The sequence below is a fragment of the Megascapheus bottae genome, chromosome 2 (assembly GCF_031878675.1).
Source record: "Megascapheus bottae isolate mThoBot1 chromosome 2, mThoBot2.hap1, whole genome shotgun sequence".
Lineage (NCBI taxonomy): Eukaryota > Metazoa > Chordata > Mammalia > Rodentia > Geomyidae > Megascapheus > Megascapheus bottae.
Window position 1 is genome coordinate 43,228,372 of NC_143510.1, and position 22,781 is coordinate 43,251,152.

The 22,781-nt window shown below is 38.2% G+C and overlaps 1 protein-coding gene across 3 annotated transcripts in view; it reads left to right on the forward strand.

Moving 5' to 3' along the window:
- Window positions 1-22,781, forward strand: part of Tmem117 (transmembrane protein 117) — a 350,457-nt gene that overhangs the window by 155,584 nt on the left and 172,092 nt on the right. For all 3 annotated transcript variants that reach the window (XM_090355491.1, XM_090355483.1, XM_090355499.1), the window contains exon 4: window positions 19,886-19,985. In XM_090355491.1, the coding sequence (XP_090211617.1) occupies window positions 19,886-19,985 (100 nt within the window). The remainder of the gene's footprint in view (window positions 1-19,885; window positions 19,986-22,781) is intronic.

Here is a 22,781-nt window from a genome sequence, read left to right on the forward strand (position 1 = left end):
ATGCTTATAATCCTAGCTACTCAAGAAGCTGAAAACAGGGTTTCAGTTTTAAGATAGCCCAGGCTGACAAATCCATGAGAATTTCATCTCCTATTAACCGGAAAAGGTTAGAGGTGAAGCTGTGGCTCAAGTGGTAGAATACTGGCCTTGAGCAATAAAAGTTCAAGGAAGTGTAAGAGTCCATGGATTTAGACCCTAGCACCAGAACTATCTAACAGCAGTAATAATAATAATAATAATAATAGTAATAATAATAAATAGTTTTCTCATTGCCTAAAGCTTGTATCACCTAATTATTGATGTGTTTTCCAAAACCTTTCCATTCAAGTTTAACATTAAAATAAATACGCTGAATTCTGCATTTCTTTCACTCCTTCTATGACCCAGTCTACTCCTCTCTCACGTTGATTCTTTTCAGGCACCAAAATTTCTTCTTGCTGGGGCTAACAATGCTCTAAGTTAAACTTGACAGATATATTTCCAGTCCTATTTTCGTAGCTTCATTTAAGCATTTCATACTGTCAATTCTCTTTTGAATTTCTGACTATGTTCCTACTTTCTTACTTTTGATCTTATTACAATACCCTCCTAGGCTGTCTTCCTGTCACGGAAGCAGCCTTCTCTTTATCCAGTATGGGTTTTTTTGTTCCTTTTCTCATGCCTTTGAGCTTGGTGACCTCAATTCCCTTCCCTTCTCCCTTTAGATTTTTACTCACTCTTACAACTACAAACTGCAACGTCTACCTGTAGCTGGTTCATTCTTCTCTTTCTGTCTTAGTGCAGAATGGTGTTTAAGCTACTTCCTGGGCATATCACAAAACTATTCCAAAATTATTCTCCTCTCTTCAGATCTGCTCTTCTTCCTCTGTTTCTGTCTTTCTGTTTCTATCTGTGAATGGCTCTACTTCTGGTGCTTTACCATTTTCTGAAATAGTTACAATTTCTCAGAACTTCAGCCCTTTTTCTTTTTTCTTGCAACTCTCATTCTTTTGACGGGTCAAATTCTATTGGTTCTTATCCTTTGATAGTTGATTTCTTTTTGTTCTGATGTCAGTACTGGGGCTTAAACTCAGGGCCTCAGGCCTCGAGTTGTCTTTTTTGCTCAAAGCTAGCTGGTTGTTTACCACTCAAGCCACAGCTCCACTGATTTCTGATGCTAAATCAGAGATAAGTCTCGTGAATTTCTTTCCTGGGTTAGCTTTGAAGTTTGATCTTCTGATCTCCGCCTCCTATGTAGCTAGGATTATAGGTATGAGCTACCAGCACCCAGAAGGATCCTTGTTTCTTTTGACTGAATATATATTTCCTCATTTGTGCTGTTAATGCTTTAGCCATTGGATCTTTCTTTTAATTTGCACATAGTCACTTTTCCTGATTCATAAGCATATGACTGCTTATATTAATTGCAGCATTTTACTGCAGAATGGTACAAGGATTCCTTTCTCTTTATCTCAGTATCTGTCATTGTTTATATTGGATCAATTGTGCCATAATTGGTTCTGATTCTAAGGGCTACACAAGCTGTCCTGGGCTCCAACACAGAACTGTCCTTCTGATACAGTTCTCCTACTGGGGTTTGTCAGTGCTCTGGCTAATGGCAAACACTATGCAATAGTTTGATCCAAAGTCAACTAGGCAAAGAGAAAGAAGGAAACACTGGAACTTTCCATTGTTTAAATATTTTATTTTGTTTTATTTTTTTTGCCAGTCTTAGGTCTTAAACTCAGGACCTGGGCATTCTCTTTGGGCTTTTCCAAGGCTAGTGCTCTACCACTTGAGCCACAGCATCACTTCCAGCTTTTTCTATGTATGTGGTGCCAAATAATCAAACACAGGGGTTCATGCATGCTAGGCAGGCACTATACCACTAGGCCACACTCCAGCCCTGTTGAAATATTTTCTATGCTGGATATAGAAATAGTCTACCAACCAACTGTGAAAGTAGAATCAATCTCTCTCTCTCTCTCTCTCTCTCTCTCTCTCTCTCTCTCTCTCTCTCTCTCTCTCTCTCTCTCTCTCTCTCCCCCTCTCCCTCTCTCTCTCTCTCTCTCTCTCTCTCTCTCTCTCCCCCCCTCTCTCTCCCCCCTCTCTCTCTCTCTCTGTCTCTCCCTCCCTCCCTCCCTCCTTCCCTTCCTCTCTCCCTCCTTCCCAGTACTGGTGCTGGGACTTGAACTCAGGGCTTCATACTCTCACATGATTGGCATTTTCTCCCAAGGTTGGTGCTCTACCACTTGAGCCACAGCTCCATGTCTAAATTTTTGTTGGTTAATTGGAGATAAGGGCTTCATTCCTGCCGGGACTGACTTCAAACTATAATCTTCAGCCTCCTGAGTAGCTAGGATTACAGGTGTGAGCCACCAGCACCTAACCCTCTTCTCTTTTGATTTAACCACTGTTCACTGAATAGCTTTCACCTCATGCACTGTGTCAGATTCATCTAGCTGCATTCATGGAATGTCCCCAAACTATTAGGATTCCAGAAATGACTTCTAATCTTCAAGGTTCTGGCTTTTAGCGATTTCTTATGTTATTAAACTTTCTACAGCATTTCTCACAGACTGATGACTGCTGAAAGTGGGCCCTAGGTGCAATGTATGATTCTGTTCAAGGAATAGCCATTTTTTGGAGGAAAAAAATAAGTCATTTGGTAAAAATACCTAACCTAAACATGACCTCTATGTTCAAGAAAAATTAAAAGTGGATGCCTTCAGATTTCAAAGGAATGCTTTCCAAGCTGGACATAAAGGTGAGCAATTTACCCGGGAACATGTAGCTCAGATGTGAATGGGAAGGTGATGCTTCCCCACCCAAATAATCCTACTGTGAGTAAAAACTTCAGAAAGGGACTAGTTGGAGGGAAAAGAGCTACATATCTTATGCTGAAGCAAAATTATTTTTGGGTGTGCATGTGTGCCGATCCTGGGACTTAAACTCAGGGTCTGGTCCTTGTCCCTGAGCTTTTGCACTAAAGGCTAGCACTCTATCTTTTGAGCCGCAGCTCCACTTCCAGCTTCTGCTGGTTAATTGGAGATAAGAGTCTCGTGGATTTTCCAGTCCAGGATTGCTGATTTTGCATTACATTTTAAAACTGGTTATGCAGTTATTGTTTAATTATGGGGTTGATCTTGATAATAGTTGAATTTAGTACATAAATGTCTTCACACGTAAGTGGATAGTATAGATTATTGTGATGGTTTGTTTCATGAGTTAGTTTGGATAGGGTGTAGTTATAACTCATTATTATGTAGTCAAACTTTTAACCTAGGCACTACCCTGAAGTCATTAGTGCTGGCATTTACAATGAGGTAACTTGAATTATAGGATCTTGCTCTTCCACATAGAAATGGATCTTATACAACCAGCCAAAGATTCTAGGAGCAATAGCTGAGGTTTCACAGAGAAAGAAGAAAAATAAATTTTTTTTGCCAGTCCTTGGCTTGAGCTCAGAGCCAGAGCACTATCCTTGGACTTTCTCAAGGCTAGAGGTCTACCACTTGAGTTTCAGCACCAATTCCAGCTTTTCTCTATGTATGTGGTACTGAGGAATCGAACCCGGGTCTTTGTACATGCTAGGCAAGCACTTTTCCATTAGGCCAAACTCCCAGCCCAAGAAAAAAAAATTATGAAGACCACACATATCATTAGCTCCTGTGTAGGAAAGTACAGCTCACTTATCTATCTGTCTATCTATCTATCTATCTATCTATCTATCTATCTATCTATCTATCTCTACTGTCTATAATAGGAGATATCTTCCATTGTCTATCTATATCTAGCTATCATCTGTCATTTATCATCTGTACATCTATTATCTATCAATCTTCTATCTATCAATCTATCTATCTAGTTAGCTATTTAGCTATTATCTATCTTCTATCATCTACTATGTATTTATGTGTACATATATGCATTTCTATCTCTATTGTCTATCTTTATTCTCCTATCATCTATTTCTTCTGTCCATCTATTATCTATTTTCTGTCTTCTGTCATCCAGTAATCCATTCATCAATCAATTTCTCCATGTTATTTCTGTCTATCTGTCTGTCTGTCACATTCACTATTACTGCATGGTTCTTTTCTCTGAAGAACCCAGACTGAGCACTTCCTAAATGGGAAGCATTTGAAAGATCTAAAGTAGATCACATTCAGGAAGTGTGAGAAGATGGTGGGTTAGATGTGGAAGCTTCTCATTTTGTGAGTGTTTTCATGGGCAAGCCTGGCAGTGCAGGTCTTGCCCAGCGTGGCTTCCCCTTCATTCTGGTCTCACTGGACAGCAGACTGGAGCTGCCCTTCCTGCTCCCAGATGAGCATTCTCTGCTTGAGGTCCTCATTGTCATTGCGAGTCAGTTTCTTTCTCTTTTAAACACCCTAGTTCTCCTCTCCAGGCCCCTTCTGCTTTCTGCTCCTCCCCTTAAGACTGGAAGAATCAGGTGCTTGCTTTTCATCCTTGCCTCTCTTCCCTTCCCCCACACAGGGGTATCCTCTGGGGCTGTATGCAAGTCTTCTTTTATTCAGATGAAAAATAAATATGGTAATGATGACATTTCCTTCATCGGGGTTTTCTCAGCTCCTGACATTGCTCCTGGCACATCGGAAGCGTTCAATCTGTATAGGTAGAAGAATGAATAAATAGCCAGCCCTCTCCTTCAGGAATAAGAGGCTGCCTTTGTGTGAAGCTGAGCTGGCTCAGGGGACGACCTGAATGACCAGTCCTTCAGAGCTGGGTATGAATCAAAGCCATTCACACCGGAGTTCCTTAAGGAGAAATCCCCAGACAGACCTGTTAATTACTCCAAATCCTCTGCTGACATGCATGCCAGGCACATTGCAGCTGATTGCGCATACAACTCTGCTTTTTTTCTGTTGGTATAAGAGGTGCTTCAGAAAATCAAAATACGTGTGTGTGTGTGTGTGTGTGTGTGTGTGTGTGTGTGACACTGAGGTTGGAACACAGGGTCTGAGTGCTATCCCTGAGCTTCTTCACTTTAAGACTGGTACTCTTATCATTTGATCCATTCCTCCACTTCTGACATTTTGCTACTTAATTGGAGATAAGAATCTCACAGACTTTCCTGCCCTTGTTGGCTCTGAATCATTATCCTCAGACCTCAGTCTTCCTGAATAGCTAGGATTACAGGTGTGAGGCACCAGTTCCTGGCTTCTAAGTGATGCTTCTTTTTTGTTGGTGGTGGTGGTCATGGGGTTTGAACTCAGGTCCTGGGCACTATCCCTTTGTCCACCAATGCTGGTTTTCTGGTGGTTAATTAGAGTCTCATGAATATTCATGCCTGGGCTGGCTTTGAACATTGATTCTCAGATCTCAGCCTTCTGATTAGCTAAGATTATAGGTGTGAGCTACTAGTGCCTGGCCTAGGTGATTCTTTATGAAGCTTTATGTCTTTATGAAGGTTTATGTTCTTTATGTCTGCTTGAAGATGACTTCTTCCTTCACCCTTTGAAAGATATAAAGCAGACATAAAACTTTATGGCCCTATCAAGTGTCACTTGACTTCTCTGGTTTATCAGGCATTAATGCATGTGAAAATGGTAACCCTGGCATGCAACTGTACTTTCTGCAGAGATGCAGAGAGATGCAACCTTTCTGATCAGAGATGCTAAGAAACAGTATTGGTTACAACACAGAAAGATATTAAAGACACCAATCCCTACAATTGCATTTCCAAATATGAGCTGTCCACAGGATAGAAGCAGGAACTCAATACTGTTGTTAATTTTTGGTCTCGTTTTTTTTTTTTTTTTGGTATTGTTGTTAAATCCCTTCCCCTAGTCCAGGTGTGAGCCTGTATTTGTCACTAACAGCACTGCTCTAGCAGCCAGAGGCTGGGTCAACAGCAGGAATCATCAGTAATTCCTTTACCTCTTGTGTGGACTTTTCCAATCCAAACTGAAAGTATTTTTCCCCAAAGCTATGTTGATCTAGGAATTATTCCTGTAGCTTATACTAACCTCACTCTTCTTTCTGCTTAGTACTACCATTGCAACACAGGGATTCATACTTGCTCAGTTTGCTTTATTAACTGATGCTCTATCTCTTGAGCCATACCACCAGTTCAGGGTTTTTTTTGTGTGTGTTTTGCTTTTTCTTGGAGTGGAGGTTATTCTGGAGATGGACTCACCCAGACGCTTCTTGCTTTGGTTGATTTTGAATCTTGATTCTTTAGATCTCAGTCTTCTGAGTAGATAGAATTGCATTTGTGGGCCACAGATTCTAATTTTTGTTTCACAGTAGAAAGGCATACATAAGAGTACATGAAACACCTATACACAGCTAAAGTAAGTTATTATAAAGTGCAATATAATTGAATATCATGTTAAATGAAAAAAAGTAACCACATTCCAGAAAGCTTCTGGCTGAATTTCTCCTCCTTCTAAACTAACCACTGGTTCCATTTTTCTGCTGGTTTCATCATTTTTTTTATCACTTATAGCAATACATCTCTTACATGATAGCTTAGTTTTGCCTCTTTCTTCCTGTTGGGCTTCTTTTGTAACTGTTTCTGAAATCCATCATGATGTGTATGTTGGTAATTTGTTCAATTCTCATTTTGAATAGTCTCCATTGTATGGCTGTGCCATAACATCTTTATCCTTTCTTCTGCGAATAGACATTTGGGCCATTTCCAGTCTTGGGCTATTATAAATAATAATGCTACAAACATACCTGCTCATTTCTCTTGGTGCCTGTGTGCACACCTGGGCTTGGATTTTGCTGGTGGGGAGTTTTCTAATTATACATGAAATTTTGTGAAGAGTTGCAGCTCTATTTTTAGTTTCTTTCAATTCCATTGTACATTTTGGTAAGTAAAATTTTTTTTTTCAGAAATGTTCCAATCTCATCTAATGGTTTATTTTTATCAGGCATGAAATTTCTTAATATCTATGCTCAGCATATTTAATCTCTTCAGAATCATGCTTCTCTTTTGTGTTTCCATTTTTGGTGCCAGTACTGGGCTTGAACTAGGGGCCTGAGAGGAATCTCTTAGCTTTTTCTGCTCAAGGTTAGCACTCTATTCCTTGAGCCATGGGTTCATTTCCAGGTTTTTTTGTGTGTGGTTTAATGGAGATAAGAGTTTTATGGACTTTGCTGCTTGGGCTGCCTTTAAATCTCAATCCTCAGGTTTTAGCCTCCTGAGTAGTTAGGATTATAGGTCTGGGACACCAATGCCCTTTTTCATATCTGATTACTTATTTGTACCTTCTTTTCCTATTTTCTTTCTTCTTGTGGGATCATTGTTATAGTTTTTCATAGAGCCAAATGTATTCTTGAAATACACGTATATATATCATCTATATGTGTATAGTGAATATATATGTAGATATGTATATTCATTAGGCAGAGTTTGTTAATCTCCTCTTACTTTTGTTTCTGTTTGCTATGTTCTGTTAAGTATATATCTTACACTAATTATGTGAATTAATCTTCTTTCCTTACCATTTTGCCAGTCCTGGGGCTTGAACTCAGGACCTGAGCACTGTCCTTGAGCTTTTTTCCTCAAGGCTAGTGCTCTGCTTCTTGAGGTACAGCACCAATTCTGGCTTTTCTTTCTATGTATGTGGAACCAAGGAATCAAACCCAGGTCTTTGTGCATGCTAGGCAAGCATTCTATCACTAGGCCAAACTCCCAGCCTCTTTCCTTCCCATTTTTTAATTTCTGTATTTTTTAGAGGAATTGTGTCTGCTTCATGAATTAAAACTATTAGGACAAATCCTACTTCATCCACAATACTGGTGGTCTTTAAAAATGACTATTAACCCTCTATATATCACCCCAACAATAAAATACAATAAAAATTAATATCTAGGCTGGGTGCCCATAGCTCACGCCTTTAATCCTAGCTACTCAGGAGGCTGAGATGTGAGGATCACAATTCAACTCCAGCTGGGCATGAAAGTCCTTGAGACTCAAATCTCCAGTTACCACCAGAAATGACATTCTGGCTCAATGTGATAGAGCGGTAGCCACGAGCTGAAGAGCTGAGGGACAGCGCTCAGGTTCAGAAATGAGTTCAAGCCCTATGACCAAAAAAAAAAAAAAAAAAGACCCACTTTCTTTTCTACTTTCTTTTATTCTACAATCTTACTTTTACTCTTTATGGAGTCTTTATTTTAGACACCTAAAAAAATAAACAGCCTGTAATTGAATTCAAGCTTTGAAAGTCTGAAAATTATCTTTATTTCTCATTCCATGTTTTGCTTTGCTGATCCCAGTCATCTTTTTCTTTCCTGTTCCTTGGTTTCTTTCCTCAGAGTTTCTTGGTTTTGTCTAGTTTTAAGTACCTCTTCCTCTTATTTGTGATTTTCATTAAATACACAGTGATGTCTGAAGCCTGTTTGTATTGAAGAGTGGGCAATGAAATGCTACTTGAGAAACCTCTGGCCCTGCGTAGGTATGTTGATGGGTGAAAAAGAGGGGAAAGAGATTTCTTTATGGAAGCCTGGTCATTGTACAGAAAACTCTTGTATCATTAAGTAAATCTCTGCTCAATTTTCAAGTAAATGTATTTTACTCCATACAGTGGATAGTTTATGTTTTCTGGTAAAAAGTTAATTATTCTATGTACCATTTTTACAACTTCACTTACTTCTACTGGCATATATCCATTAAAATTAACTTGCAGCCAAGCACTGCTGGCTCACTCCTGTAATCCTAGTTACTTATAGAAGTGGAGGCATGACTCAAGAGCCTTTAGAAAAAGGCTACAGGACAATGTTCAGGCACCGAGTTCAAGCCTCATCCACACACACACACACACACACACACACACACACACACACACACACACACTTACACTGAGCTTGCTTTTTTGACCTGCTTTGAGCAGCACTAAAATTATAGCAACATGTGACAGTACCAGTAGCTCATGCCTTTAATCCTAGCTATTCATGAAGCAGAGATCTGAGGACTACAGTTTGAAGCCAGTCCTGGCAGGAAAGTCCATAAGACTGTTATTTGCAGTTAATCACCAAATAGCTATAAGTGGTGCTATGGTTTAAGTAGTAGAGTGCAAGCCTTGAGTACAAAAGCTTAGGGACAACACACAGGCCCTAAAACCAGCACAAAAACACAGAAACAAATAACTCCCCCCACAAATAATCTGGCAACATTTTGAAGTTATTTTATAATATTCTAATTAGTTTAGAAGGAAGTATTGCTATATAGACCAAATTAATTGATTTTTTTCTGGCTTAGCTTCTAATTCATGTGTACAATGATACAAATGGATTGAGTTTATTATATATACTTAGTTAAATATGTCTGAGCACATTGAGTGTTATTTAACATAAAAATGTGATTAGATGTAAAATTAACTTAGCTACAAAATTATATTCAAGTAGTTGGGATTCTGGATTGCTTTGGAGATTTATTGAGGTTTTCCTAGCAACAAACGCAGAATTATAAGAGTTTATCCATTAGGTTATTTTTTAAATCACTTCATTAAAAATTTGTGAAGGGTCTTGGTTATATTTGTTTAATTCACTGGAAGTAGAAGGCAGGCTGATTTTAAGCATCAAGTTAGATTGTGAGATGTACCATAAAAGAACTGAACAGAAAGAAAGCCTGTATTAACCAAAAAATTCTGTAACATTGAAATTATTCTTGAGTCTATATTACTTTTAGTCTTACAAACCTTTAATTTTGTTTCCAGTCCTGGGGCTTGAATTCAGGGTCTGGGCACTGTCCTTGGGCTTTCTTAAAGCTAGTGCTCTACCATTTGGGCCACAGCACTACTTCCAGCCTTGTCTATGTATGTGGTAGTAAGGAATGAACTCAGGGCTTTGTGCATGCTAGGCAAGCACTCTTAAACCTTTAAGTTTTGCTTTTAAAACATAAAGAACAAATGTAGCTTGCCAGTGTCCATTTGAATGAAAGTTAAGTGTAATTTCTTTTTAAAAATATATTTTTTATTATAAAGGTGATGTACAGAAAGTTTATAGTTACGTAACATAGGTCAGGAAATGAGCATATTTTCTTTGGAACAGTGTCACCCCTTTCCTTGTTTCCTCCCCATTTTTCCCTCCAGAACCACCTTCCACCCTCTAAGTTGTACAGTTCATTTCAACATAGTGTCTAGTGAATATCACTCCTGAATTATCTCATCCTTAGTCTCACCATTTCTATGCTCCCCTTTCCCCTTCCTCAAACAGATCAATTTACTTACAAGACAAGAAGTACACAAATCAAAAACAGCAACACAAGGGGGAAACCAAAAACCAAAACAAAACAAAATCACAAAAAGTAAAATAAAAGCCCTCTCATTTCCATTACCAGTTTCCATTTGAATGGAAATAGAAAAAACGTAAGTGTATGTTAGCCTCTAATTCTCTTTGGGTTTGTGCTATTATTGGGCTTTGAGCTCAGAGCCTGGGTTCTGTCCCTTAGCTTTTTCACTTCAGGATGGTGTACTCCACTTGGCCGCAGCTCTGCTTCACTTTCAACTTTTTGATGGTTAATTGGAGATAAATATTTCATGGACTTTCTGCCCAGACTGGCTTCAAGTTGTGATCCTCAGATTTCAGCCTCCCGAGTAGCAAGAATTACAGGCCTGAGTCACTGGCATCCGGCTAGTCCATTATTCTAATGTAGCTCGTATCAGCAAGTTAATGTAGGGTTACAAGTAATAGAGCATGAAAACTTCTAGCACAGGTTTCCCATAGTAGATAAACAATGATAACTCTGGAGCCTCGTTGATTTCGGCTTCTAAAGTAATGTGGCAGTTCATGTTGTTACAGTGACTAACAAGGGTAAGAAAACCCTCCTATCCCAAGCAGCTACCTTCTTTTCTAGTCATTCCCCATCCCATTTCATTTCCCAGTCCTCCTTCAGACTCTTCCCTCCACCAGGAAACAGGTTCTGTCAACATTCCACCATTCTACACCATACCTGATCATCACTGCATACATCTGTTCTTGGGCCAGATTGCCAGCCTGTATCCTAACCTGAGATTTCCAACTCAGCCTGTCTATGAAGAAATCGGCCATTCCTTCCAAAAGCCAACCTTTTTTGGATCCTGTTCTTACTCGGAGTATATCTTTACCCATTCAGACTATTTTAATCCCTGTCATTTTATCCTCCATTACCATAATACTTAGCTCATCAAAGATTAAGAACATTTTCATTCACTGAAGCAGGTGAAGTTTTTTTCCTAGTGAATTCTGTGTGTTAGGAATATGCTACAGAAATGAGTCAAGTATTTATGTAAGATTGGGATAAGAATTATAAAGTTCCTCGAATCACTTGATTCCACAACTAGAAAGTACATAAAACCTCTAAAATGGTTAAAAAAAAACCAAACAAACAAGGATTGTGGTAGTATATGATAACATGAGAGAAATCATCAGGGTGAGCCATGTTATTGATATTTAAATAAAACCATTTACATAATAAAAACAAAACCATTAAAGTCATTACATCATATTCATTATGTTTTTTAGAAGAAAAAGTTAGAAGCAAGAATCTAGCTAAATCAAAATGAACAGAGCTTTTACTTTGAGGAATCACACTGAAAATGTATGTAGTTGGAGTATGTTATTTGGCCAATAATACACAAGTGAAATATTATATACATATTGGTATGTTTTTGGTGTGGTGTGTATGTGTGTATTGTGCCAGTCTTGAAGCATGAACTCAGGGTCAGGATGCTGTCCCTTAGCTCTTTTGCTCAAGGCTAGCACTCTACCACTTGAACCACAGCTCCACTTCCAGGGTTTTTTTGTGCTTCATTGAAGATAGAGTCTCACTGACTTTCCTGCGTGGATAGGTTGTGAATCATGATCCCGAAATCTCAGCCTCCTGAGCAGCAAGGATTACAGGTGTGAGTCAACCACACCCAACTTGAATCATAGATTTAGTGATCTAGTCTTAACCAATTTGAAGAATTAAGAATTAGCTTGCAAAAGAATTTCACATGCATCCCATTAATTTCAATGAATACTTACTAATTCAATTAGTAAATTCAACACATTAATTTAATTAACCATTAAGAATCTTTAGCTATATATTTAAATCATCTCATGATGATGTGTTTGTAGATCAAGTGTGGTTAAATCAAAATGTGCATGCATGTACATTTTAAAAATTTAAATAGTTCTATTAACACAGATTAGTTGTCCTTATTAATAAGGCTCTATGTGATTTTTTAAGACATATAGAGTGTCCCACTCAAATGAGCTTTTGAGTGGTTATTAAGAATGAGCATATTTTCCAGATCATAAGGGTAGAAACTGGGCTGCCTTCCAACACTGTAATAAATACACCTTTGCTGACCATCTGAAGAAGAGAAAGGTCAATGCACATTTTGTCAAATATGAGCTATGTACAATAACTTGAAAGTAGGGACAGGAAAGGGAGACACTGAGCAAGAAGCACTGAACTGATAATCTGACTTAGGGAATTGTAACTGTTTTGCACAACTACTTAGTACTAATAATAACTTTTTTTAAGGGAGAAAAGGTGTACTTTTTGTGCACAGTTTTGAAGGATTCAGTTCCTGATCCGTTTGCCCTATTTGCTTTGGGTACTGTGGAGAAAGCAGCAAATCAGGGCGGAGATGTGTGTTGGAGCTCCAGGACTCAACTGGAGCAACTGAAAGAAAAGAAGAAGAGTCTGGGGTCCAACTGCTTCCCTCAAAGGAATTTCTCAAACACAGAAAGACCTCCCATTGGGAGACCTTAACCCTTCCCCCAGTGATGGCAGAAAAATAACATGGGTTTGAGAGATTTATCAGAAATAACTTCAGTGGTTTAGAAATAATTTCAATGGTTAGCCAAATATCGAGGGTAAAGAAAAGGGAGGAATGGATGCTATATGAAGCCTTTGGACTTTAGCACTAATGAATGGAACAGAACCGGCTGAAGCAAGATAAAGGATAGAAGGAAGGATGACGTGTGGTAGAGGTGTTCGTAAAATGAGATTGAACAACGGAAGTTCTATCCACGGTCTCAGATATGTCTTCCTTTATGCATATGTAGAAGGTGTGAGTGAACAGAACTAGAAACATGAGTTCGTATTTTATGAGGCCTGGTAGGTCCAGATGCGATGTTAATCGTTTCAGGCTACCTTTTCCAGCTATCCAGAGCACTTTTGACTCACTATACATATTTCCCATAGTTCCTTACAATGGGCCTTTCTCTTGAAGTCTTAGTTTTTTGTTATTCTATAGGTGATATATAGAAGGGTTACAATTAGATAAATCAGGTAAAGGGTATATTTCTTTTTGGATAATGCCATTCTTTTACTTACTCTCTTGGGAGAGTTTTTAGATATGCTATGAACACCATTAAAGTCTTTCAATACCCAAATATGAGATTGTTTTTGGTAGGTTATGGGGCTTGAACTTGGCCTGGGCCCTGTCCCTGAGCTCTTCAGCTTAAGCTACCGCCCTACCCCTGAGCCTGGGTTATGGGACTTGAACTTGACCTGGGCAATGTCCCTGAGTCCTTCAGCTCAAGGCTACGGCCCTAACCTTGAGCCAAGCCCCACTTCCTGTTTTCTAGAGGTTAATTGGAGATAAGAATCTCAGGTCCTTTTGTGCCCAGGCTGGCTTTGAACCTTGATCCTCAGGAATCAGCCTCCTGAGTAGCTGGAGCCACAGCATCCGGCAAGTATGAGATATTTTAAGCAAAGTTATTTATTTATTTGTTTGTTTGTTTGTTTGTTTAGGTCCTGTTGCTTGGGCTTAAACTCAGGGCCTGGGCTCTGTCCCTTGGCTTTTTTGCTCAAGACTAGCACTGTACCACTTGAGCCATAACTCCATCTGGCTTTTAGGTGGGTAATTGTAGGTAAGAGTGCCATGAACTTTCCTGCCTGTTCTGGCTTCCAATTATAATCCTCGGATCTCAGCTTTTTTTTTTATTGTAATTAGTAAAAGGGTTACATGATATTTGCCAGATAGAAGGTGCATTAATTCACATACATTGATACCCTTTCACATGATGTGAACCACCAGTGTCTGGCTACAATGTGAGGTGGCAAACAGTGGACTAAGTGATTAAATATCTTATCATTTCCTTATAGACACAAACATTGGGAAAAGGTTAACATAATAAATATGTTTACCTCTGGGTATTTTGGGGTAAATTTTTTTTATCTCGATGCATTGAAAATACTTGGGATTTTGGGTGAGTTAGAATGTGTCTAATGTAGGTTTGCGCTCATGTAAGTCAGCTCCTTCCTTGTGATTTCTATGTGTATGAAGCTTCTGTCTTGTTTCTGTTGCTCAGGCATGGCTGGCTGAGACAGCTGTGACATTCTGGGTCCACTTGGCCATTGATGGAATCCTCAATGAAGCAGGAATCTTATGAGTTTGATGATCTATGGATACTGCCTCCTGTTAAAATTTCAGACTCTAAGCCTAAATCAACTGGCACAAACTACATCCATTTCAGGTCAAGCTGTGGATGTCAGTGAACTGGAATTTTTATCGTTAGTAGCCAGGACTCCCACCTCTATGAACAATTCATTCAGTGGGTAGTCTTTCACTTTGTGTGAGTTTCTGCTCAGTGTAGTCATTGAGCTCACAGCATTCAAGAGGTGTTGATAGTCTTAGTTGCATGTGTTAAGTTGGTCTAATAATGATTACTTTCTGCTAGATCCTATTTATTGGAGTTTCTACTCATTTGTATGGACTTGACAGTTAAGCTTGAAGTTTCTGGAAAACAATAAAAAAGAATGTTAGACACTAAAACAAAATTCTTTTAGGATCCTTAAAGACTCTCTCAATGATAGAATTACCTGAAAGCCTACAAGATGGGCAAGATTTTCTAGAGCTATGAATAGTGAAAATAATAATTAAATGCAAATGCAAACATAAATACATATGTAAATTTTTGAAATAACCAACTACCAAACCAAACCAAACTAAAATTTTATTTTATTTTATCTTGCCAGTCCCTCAGCTTGAACTCAGGGTCTGAGCACTGTCCCTAAGCTTCTTTGTGTTCAAGGTTAGATGTTCTACCACATGAGTCACAGCACTGATTCTGACTCTTTGAGTCATTTATTAGAGTTAAGAATCTCATATGCTTTCCTACCTGGGCTAGCTTTGAACCATGATCCTCAGATCTTAGCCTACTGAGATCCTATTGCTAGGATTACAAGTAAGAGCCACCTGTGCCCAGCTTCAAACTAAAATTTTAATAGTGCCTCCTAGAAAAATGTAAATTTGAATCATTTTCCCAACATTGGGTATATGAAATTTCATTATTTAGAGTGATATTCAAATTGGCTAAAATTGCTGATAAAATTATGTGCATACTCTGTCTTTGGCAAATGTTGAAATATTACTAAATGTTAATAGTTGTACAGATGACCAGAGGTGGAAAAATTTTATGAAAAGTCTGCATATTTGTATCACTTCCTCATATTTGTTAAGAGAAGTAAAAATATGAATAATAAGTATCACTGTTCACTTTTAAATATAAATTATCTGTGCTCGCTGTTTTGCATTGTTTTAACAAGTCAAACTTACCATGTGCCTGTAGCCACGGGGAGGAAAATTTATTTTTGTGTTGATATTACATTCTGGAGGAAATTAAAACAGCTATCTTGTAGTCAAGGAGCTATCTTGTAGTCAAGTTGGGGAAAATACAGGGAATAAACCAAACAATTTAGCAATGGTTTGTCTGTCTTCTTATGGATATATGTTCTTAATGATTCAGTCTTGTTTCATTGATGTTGCTAAGGTTTGATATAATATAAATGAATAATTTGATCATATTATACTTTTCTCTTTTTTTTTTTTTACCAGTCCTGAGGCTTGAACTCAGCGCCTCGGCACTGTCTTGGGTTTTGTCCCACGGCTAGCACTCTACCACTTGAGCCACAGCACTACTTCTGGCTTTTTCAGTGTATGTGGTACCAAAGAATTGAGCTCAGGACTTCATGTGTGCTTGGCAAGCATTCTATCATTAGGCCAAACTCCTGGCCCAAATAATTTGATCATTCTATAATTCTCTAAGTTTAGCCTATGTTTACTGATCGCTTACTATATAAAGCTAGCACTCTGGGTACTATAGAATCAATGATGAAGAATGTAGCCAAAATATTATCCTGTCATCTTAGAACTTATTATCTTCTTTAGGTTTTTTTTCCTCGTGTTTTTCAGTGATATGGTCCCATATCTTGACATCCTAATAATTATGAGTAGAAGAAAATGCCATGTGTAATAATGTATACAGGATCTAGATATCTCAAAAATATTTTATTTTTTTATTGTTTTGGTCAGTCAAGGGGCTTGAACTGCGGGCTGGGGTGTTGTCCCTGAGCTCTTCAACCGAAGGCTAGTGCTCTACCACTTTAGAGCCACAGCACCACTTCTGGTTTTCTTGTGGTTAATTGGAGATAAGATTCTCATGGATTTTCATGCCTGGGCTGGCTTTGAATCTCAATCCTCAGATCTCAGCCTTCAGAGTAGGGGAAAAGAATTAAAACAGTACCCTAAAATAGTTGTGTAAAATATGCTTCACATTCTTCAAAGATCCATCTATCTCTGCCTTATGCTTCCATCTAACCATCCTATATTTTCTCAGAGCATATGCTGTAACAAATTTTGAACTTCAGTGCTCTCCTCCTGATGTTGCCAACCTACCAAATGGTTTTCTGAGACTTAGTTTTGTGACCTCCTCCCCCAACAAGTTCAGAATTTGTTCAGCGTGTCTGGGAAGGCCAGTTATGTACATGTTTTGGATTCATCCTTTCTCTTTAAATCTTGCCTCCCTAAATTTCCAATATTATCTATCTAGTCCAGATTCCTATTCTCTTGTGTTTCAGGTGAAGCCAGCAAATGTCCTCAGAGAAATGACAGTTAACCTTTCAATGACTCTGACCTTTGCATCATTCTCCCTACCATCCTACTTTTTTTCTTTCTAGTCCTTGTGTCAACTCTTTAATGCCTCTAAGATTTTTTACATTATCTAGAAGAATTCTTTTTTCTAAAATATAGTTTTATTATCCTTAAGTAGTTGTACAAAGGAGCTGCCATTCAACAAAGCAATTTATGAATACAATGAGCCTTAATCAATGCCACTTCTGTTATCATTCTTCCCATCCCTCCTATCTCCACCTCTTCCCTTGATTTTCTTTTTCTATTTTTATTTTTTTGTTATGGTGGTATGGCTTGAACTCTGAGCACTATCCCTGAGCTCAAGGCTAGAACTCTACCACTTTGAGTAACAACCCCACTTCCGATTTACTGGTGGTTAATTGGAGAAATGAGTCTCGTGGACTTTCATGCTTTGAACCATGATCCTCAGATCTCAGCTCCTGAATAGCTAGGATTACAGGCATAAGCCACTGGGGGCCTGGCTCAGTTTTCTTAATTTTGTAGGATTTGCTTTGAATTTTATGACTTGCTTTCTCCCCTGCTTTTTCTCTTCACTCATGTATCTCCCTCCCATGTCCCCAATTTCCCCGTTTGAGTACCTGTTTCCTGGCATTTATTTTGGTGGACTAAGGAATTAAACCATTTGAGTACTCTCCTGAATCTACCATAATTCATTTATTACATTTATGTACACTTGCATACTACCTCAAGGTGTTTATTTATATATTTACAAATTATTTCTAGATTCTGCATGAAAAAATGCATCTATTGTCTTTCTGAGCCTGACTTATTTCACTTAATGTGATTTCCTCCCCCACAGGTTTTTCTATTTCACTGATTTTTATGGGCAAATTTTGTATTTTATTTAAATTTATTTTAGTTGTTATTGGCTGAATCATTCACCTCTTATAAATGTATCCAGGCAACTCTAGTTTTAGGTACTGAAGTACCAGACTGTTGCTTTCTCTGATCCATATCTGTATAGCCACCAGGAAGGCATCCTGACGTTTTCATCCTACCCCAGTGTGTTTTAGAATTCATTGGCAAGCTAAAAAAGCAGGCAAATGACACTGAGCACATTCTTCGTAATAGATGTTATTGAAAGAGCTGGGCAATTACCAGAACAAATACTGTAGAATACATGGAATTCAGTGCCGGCAGCTGTCCAGTAATGGTAGTGCTGAATGGACTTGACCTTGTTGTCCATGATACCTTGGGAAGTTTTGGCATATTGCTGTTGACTGTTATAACCTATCTTCAAAGATATTGATGTGTCAATCTACAATGTTTACTGAAATACATGAGGGAAAATAGGGTCTGTGTTATTACATCTTCACTAATACAGAAAGAAAGTATAGCATAATGACTCAAAGTATGTATCTGAGAGTAAATGAAACTGAAATTTAAATTTATCTATTTACTAGATGCTTACTTTAAGCAGTTGTAAAACTTCTAAAAGTTAATCCTATGCCCATAAAATAGTAAACATGCAAATATGGTAGTTACAACTCTTTAGCTGCTATGGAAATTCATGGAATTTTTTTGTGAAAACTCAATACATTTACATAGACCTTCTAAAGTATATGAATGAAATGTGTGGAAAATGAACTATGTCATGAGTTTATGAATTTGCTTTTGTTGTTAAATGAAATAATGTAAATATCTACTTATCTGTGGGGTGAAAAAAACACTTGAAATGATGGCAGAATGAAAGACTAAATTGATATGCTATACCTCTCAGTGACTTGCAAACATAATTTCTTCATAATTGTAGTAGATAACAAACTTATTGATGGTAAAATTAATTTGAAAAAATCAAGTTTAAATAATATTCCAAATTGAACAGGTATCATCATATACAAAAGAGGAATAAAATTAAAATAAAAGAAGAAAGTCTGATGCCAGGGGATCACGTCTGTCATCCTAGCTACTCAGGAGGCTGAGGTCTGAGGATCATAGTTTGAAGCCACTCCAGGCAGGAAAGTCTGTGAGATCCTTACCTCTAATTAGCTATCCAGAAAGTCAAAAGTGGAGCTATGCCTCAAGTGGCAAAGTACTATCCTTGTGGAAAAGCAAAAAGCTCAGAGACCATGCAATACCCAAGCCTTGAGTTCACGTACTGAGATGGGGGGGGGGGACAAAGAAAATAAATTAAATCCCTAGAGTTAAAAAATAAGAAAAAAATAATTCTTAGTAACTATTTATTAGTTATGTGTTACTGATTGAGCCTGTCAGGTATTCTCTGAATCTCTCTGTTTTCTCAGAGAAACTGAAAATGGGGAAAACAATAATTAGTAGCAAGCCAATCAGACGTGAGAAAATAAGATGCAGATACAGGACATTGTGGCCTTTTATCCTTCAGCTTTTTAACCATCGGCTGTATCTTTGATGAATCTCTGAGTTGTGAAAGAAATGATCTGTTTGTATCAGAAGCAAGCAAGAATTCACTGTGCAAAAATAAAATGATAAGATTGAATATTCCAGGTATTGTTATGTCAGTAGTAATTTCAATCACACACATTCAGTTCAGATTTCACATTGCTTGACTCTGCAGAAATTTTTCTAGAAACTTGACACTATTCAAGTGTGATATTACATCTGAAGTCTAGCTTAACACTACACCCCCAACCCCATTAATTCTGACTCTGACAGAACTGGAGCTGGGTTATATCTTCCCTCCCTTTTCAAGTTCTGAGATTCGAGAATGTTTTTTTTTTTTGCTCTGCTCATCCCCAAGTGAGCATGAAACACAGTGGTGGCTGAGCATTGCTTCGTGAGTTTTCCAAAGCTGTTGTCACCTTAGTAGCTGAGATGTAAAACCCACAAGGTAATTGCAACAGTCACAACCCAGCCTAGCCATGGAATTTGAAACTCACTCATCCCCACACCCTCAAACTCTCCTTGCCTTTCAAATGTATCCACAAAGGTGGGGAGAGACAAACATGAAGGGAAGAGAGACTTGTGGAGAGGCTGGCTGAAGCAGGAAGTGTGGACTGGCTGGCTCACTGTCTGGGCAATGTCTTGTGTGTTTGTTTCCACAGAGCATATATCATTACAGACTACATGGGCATCCGCAATGAGAGTTTCATGAAATTAGCCGCGGTAGGGACCTGGATGGGCGACTTCGTTACTGCGTGGATGGTAAGAACATTTCAACTTCTCTCATTTCCAAACTTACTCCACATGGAAGACATACTTATAATGTTGGCTAGATGCTGCTTATGATGGTTTGGGATGCAGAGCTGGCTTTTCCTTTGAATAGAAAATAATTATCAACATTTAGATAAGCCCAGAAATTGTATACAATATCTATGAAACCTCAGAAAGAAATTTACTAGGATATCTATCTATCTATCTATCTATCATCTACCTATCTATCTACCTACCTATATATCTACCTACCTAACTACTATTTATCTACTATCTTTCTACTTACCTACTAATATGTATGTATCTATCTATCTACTATCTATCTACCATCTTATCTATCTCCATCAGCATATATATATATATTTTTCCATGTATCCATGTATATATGGATATATCTATACATCTATGTATCTTCTGATCATCTATGAAAATATCCATATATATAAACTCATTTATATATGTATCATTTATATATCTATATGTATCTATGTATTTATGTATCTATCATCTACCTATCTACCTATTTAGATATAAAGCAAGTATATTTGAGGCTACAGGCATATAGACACTTCGTAGCAAAAAATTTTCTCCTGAGCAATTCTGAATAATGTTGACATGACTTTTTTGACACAGGTAAGGACTGTAATATTGCCTGTTTTAGAAGACCATAGGAAACCTTCTTTCAAGACTTCAGAAATAAATCTCCTCTCTGGGTTTCTTTTTCCACCTTGAATATATGAACTTAATGTTAAGAAAGAGGTTTTTTGGGTTTTTTTTTGCCAGTCCTGGGCTTGAGCTCAGGGCCTGAGCAATGTCCCTGGACTCTCTCAAGGCTAGAGCTCTACCACTTGAGCCTGAGCACCACTTCCAGCTTTTTCTATGTATGTGGTACCAAGGAATTGAACCCGGGTCTTCATGCATGCTAGGCAAGCACTTTAACCACTAGGCCAAACTCCAGGTCCCAAGAAAGAGTTTTAAGAATTATTTTAGTCTCTTGCACATGGCTAGTATTTTATTATTATATGCCTGCAACAAATAAACAACCTATAATTCCTGCTGAGCTCATTTATTAAGAGAGTAACTTCTGTTTTTTTATTGTAATTAATAAAAGGGTTACATGATATTTGCCAGATAGAAGGTGCATTAATTCACATACATTGATACCCTTTCACATGTCTTGGCCCCCATTACCCTCCCCTCCACCCCACCCCCGTCTTGGTTTTCCCCCCTTCCCTATCCAATTTCAAATAACCAAATACAAATAAATCCAATATATCAGATAACAAAGTGAGATACTGTAACAATATGAGATAACTAAGAGACAGCAAAAGAGATGAGAGATAACATAGTACATTAAGGACAACAATCATTCATTATATGGCTTTTGTTTCAATATCCTGGAGGTCTTTTCAATTAGCTTCATACTATATGGCCTTATGTATCAAGGTTTTGCTCTATTGCAGATCTCTGCTAGTAGAGCCCAAGGTTTCTAATGATTATGACGAATGAGGGAAACCATTGAGCCTAAGTTCCTTTGAGTCTGGCTTACTTCACTTAATATGATTTTTTTCTAAGTCTTTCCATTTCCTAACAAATGGGGCGATGTCGTTTTTTCTGACAGCAGCATAGATTTCCATTTTGTACAAATACCACAATTTGTTGATCCACTCATCAACTGAGGGACATCTAAGTTGGTTCCATATTTTTGCTATGGTGAATAATGCTGCAATGAACATTGTTGTGGTAGTGGATTTAGTATGTTTTAACCACTGGATTAGTTAAAGGTATCTGATTGCTAATGGTCACTAGGTATCACCTATTTGCAAAAGAATCAAAGTGCAAAGAATGTAATTCTCATTAAGATAAAACACTTCACTGACACCTTTCATGATCACAGCAGAGGCCCTGCTTTTGCTTTTTACCTTGAACTGATACTTTTTCAAGGAACAAGAAGCAATTCTAACTTAGCTATGGATTATCCTTGAACAGGCTTGAGTACAGCACTGCATCACGATACTTAGGCAAGCCCTGATGACCTACATAATGGGACCGTGGGCTGTGCTTCTAGGTTTGTATGTTCACATACATGAACACAAAATCGACCAAGGACATGCATCTCTGGTCCTTGGTTGGAGTGTGACTGTTTAAGCCAACTGTCTTGTACATCCTTTCCTGTACCTTTGATTTTTCAAATGCTAACAGAACAGATGACCAGGTGTGTCGCATTTTATTAACACTCAGAAGGAAATTTCAAAATGACTTATTTATAATCACCAGAAATAGCAATCGGAATAGAATAGCTATGGAAGTAGGCTGCCTTGTTTCAAAATTTCCATTTCCACTGGGAAGAGCTGCAGCTAGGCAGCTGGTTTATATCTCAAGAGGTGGAGATCTGAGGAGTGTGGTTCAAAGTCATTCTGGTCTAGAAGGTCTCTGAAACTTTTCATCTCCAGTTAACTTTCAAAAAGCTAGACATGGAGGCAGACGTGGTTCAAGTGATAGAGTGTCAGTCTTGAGCAAAATAGCTAAGAGACAGCTCCCAGGCCCTGAGTTCAAGTCCCAGTGTACACACACACACACACACACACACACACACACACACACACACACACACTGGAAAAGAGGGTTAGATCAAGAGTTCAGAAATTACCAAGCTCACACTTGTAACCCTAGCTACTGAAATTGCTAAGATCTGAGGATTGAAAGTTGAAGGCAGCCTCTGGGAAGAAAGTTTGTGAGGCTTATCTCCAACTAACCACCCACCAAAAGGCCCGATGTAGAGCTGTG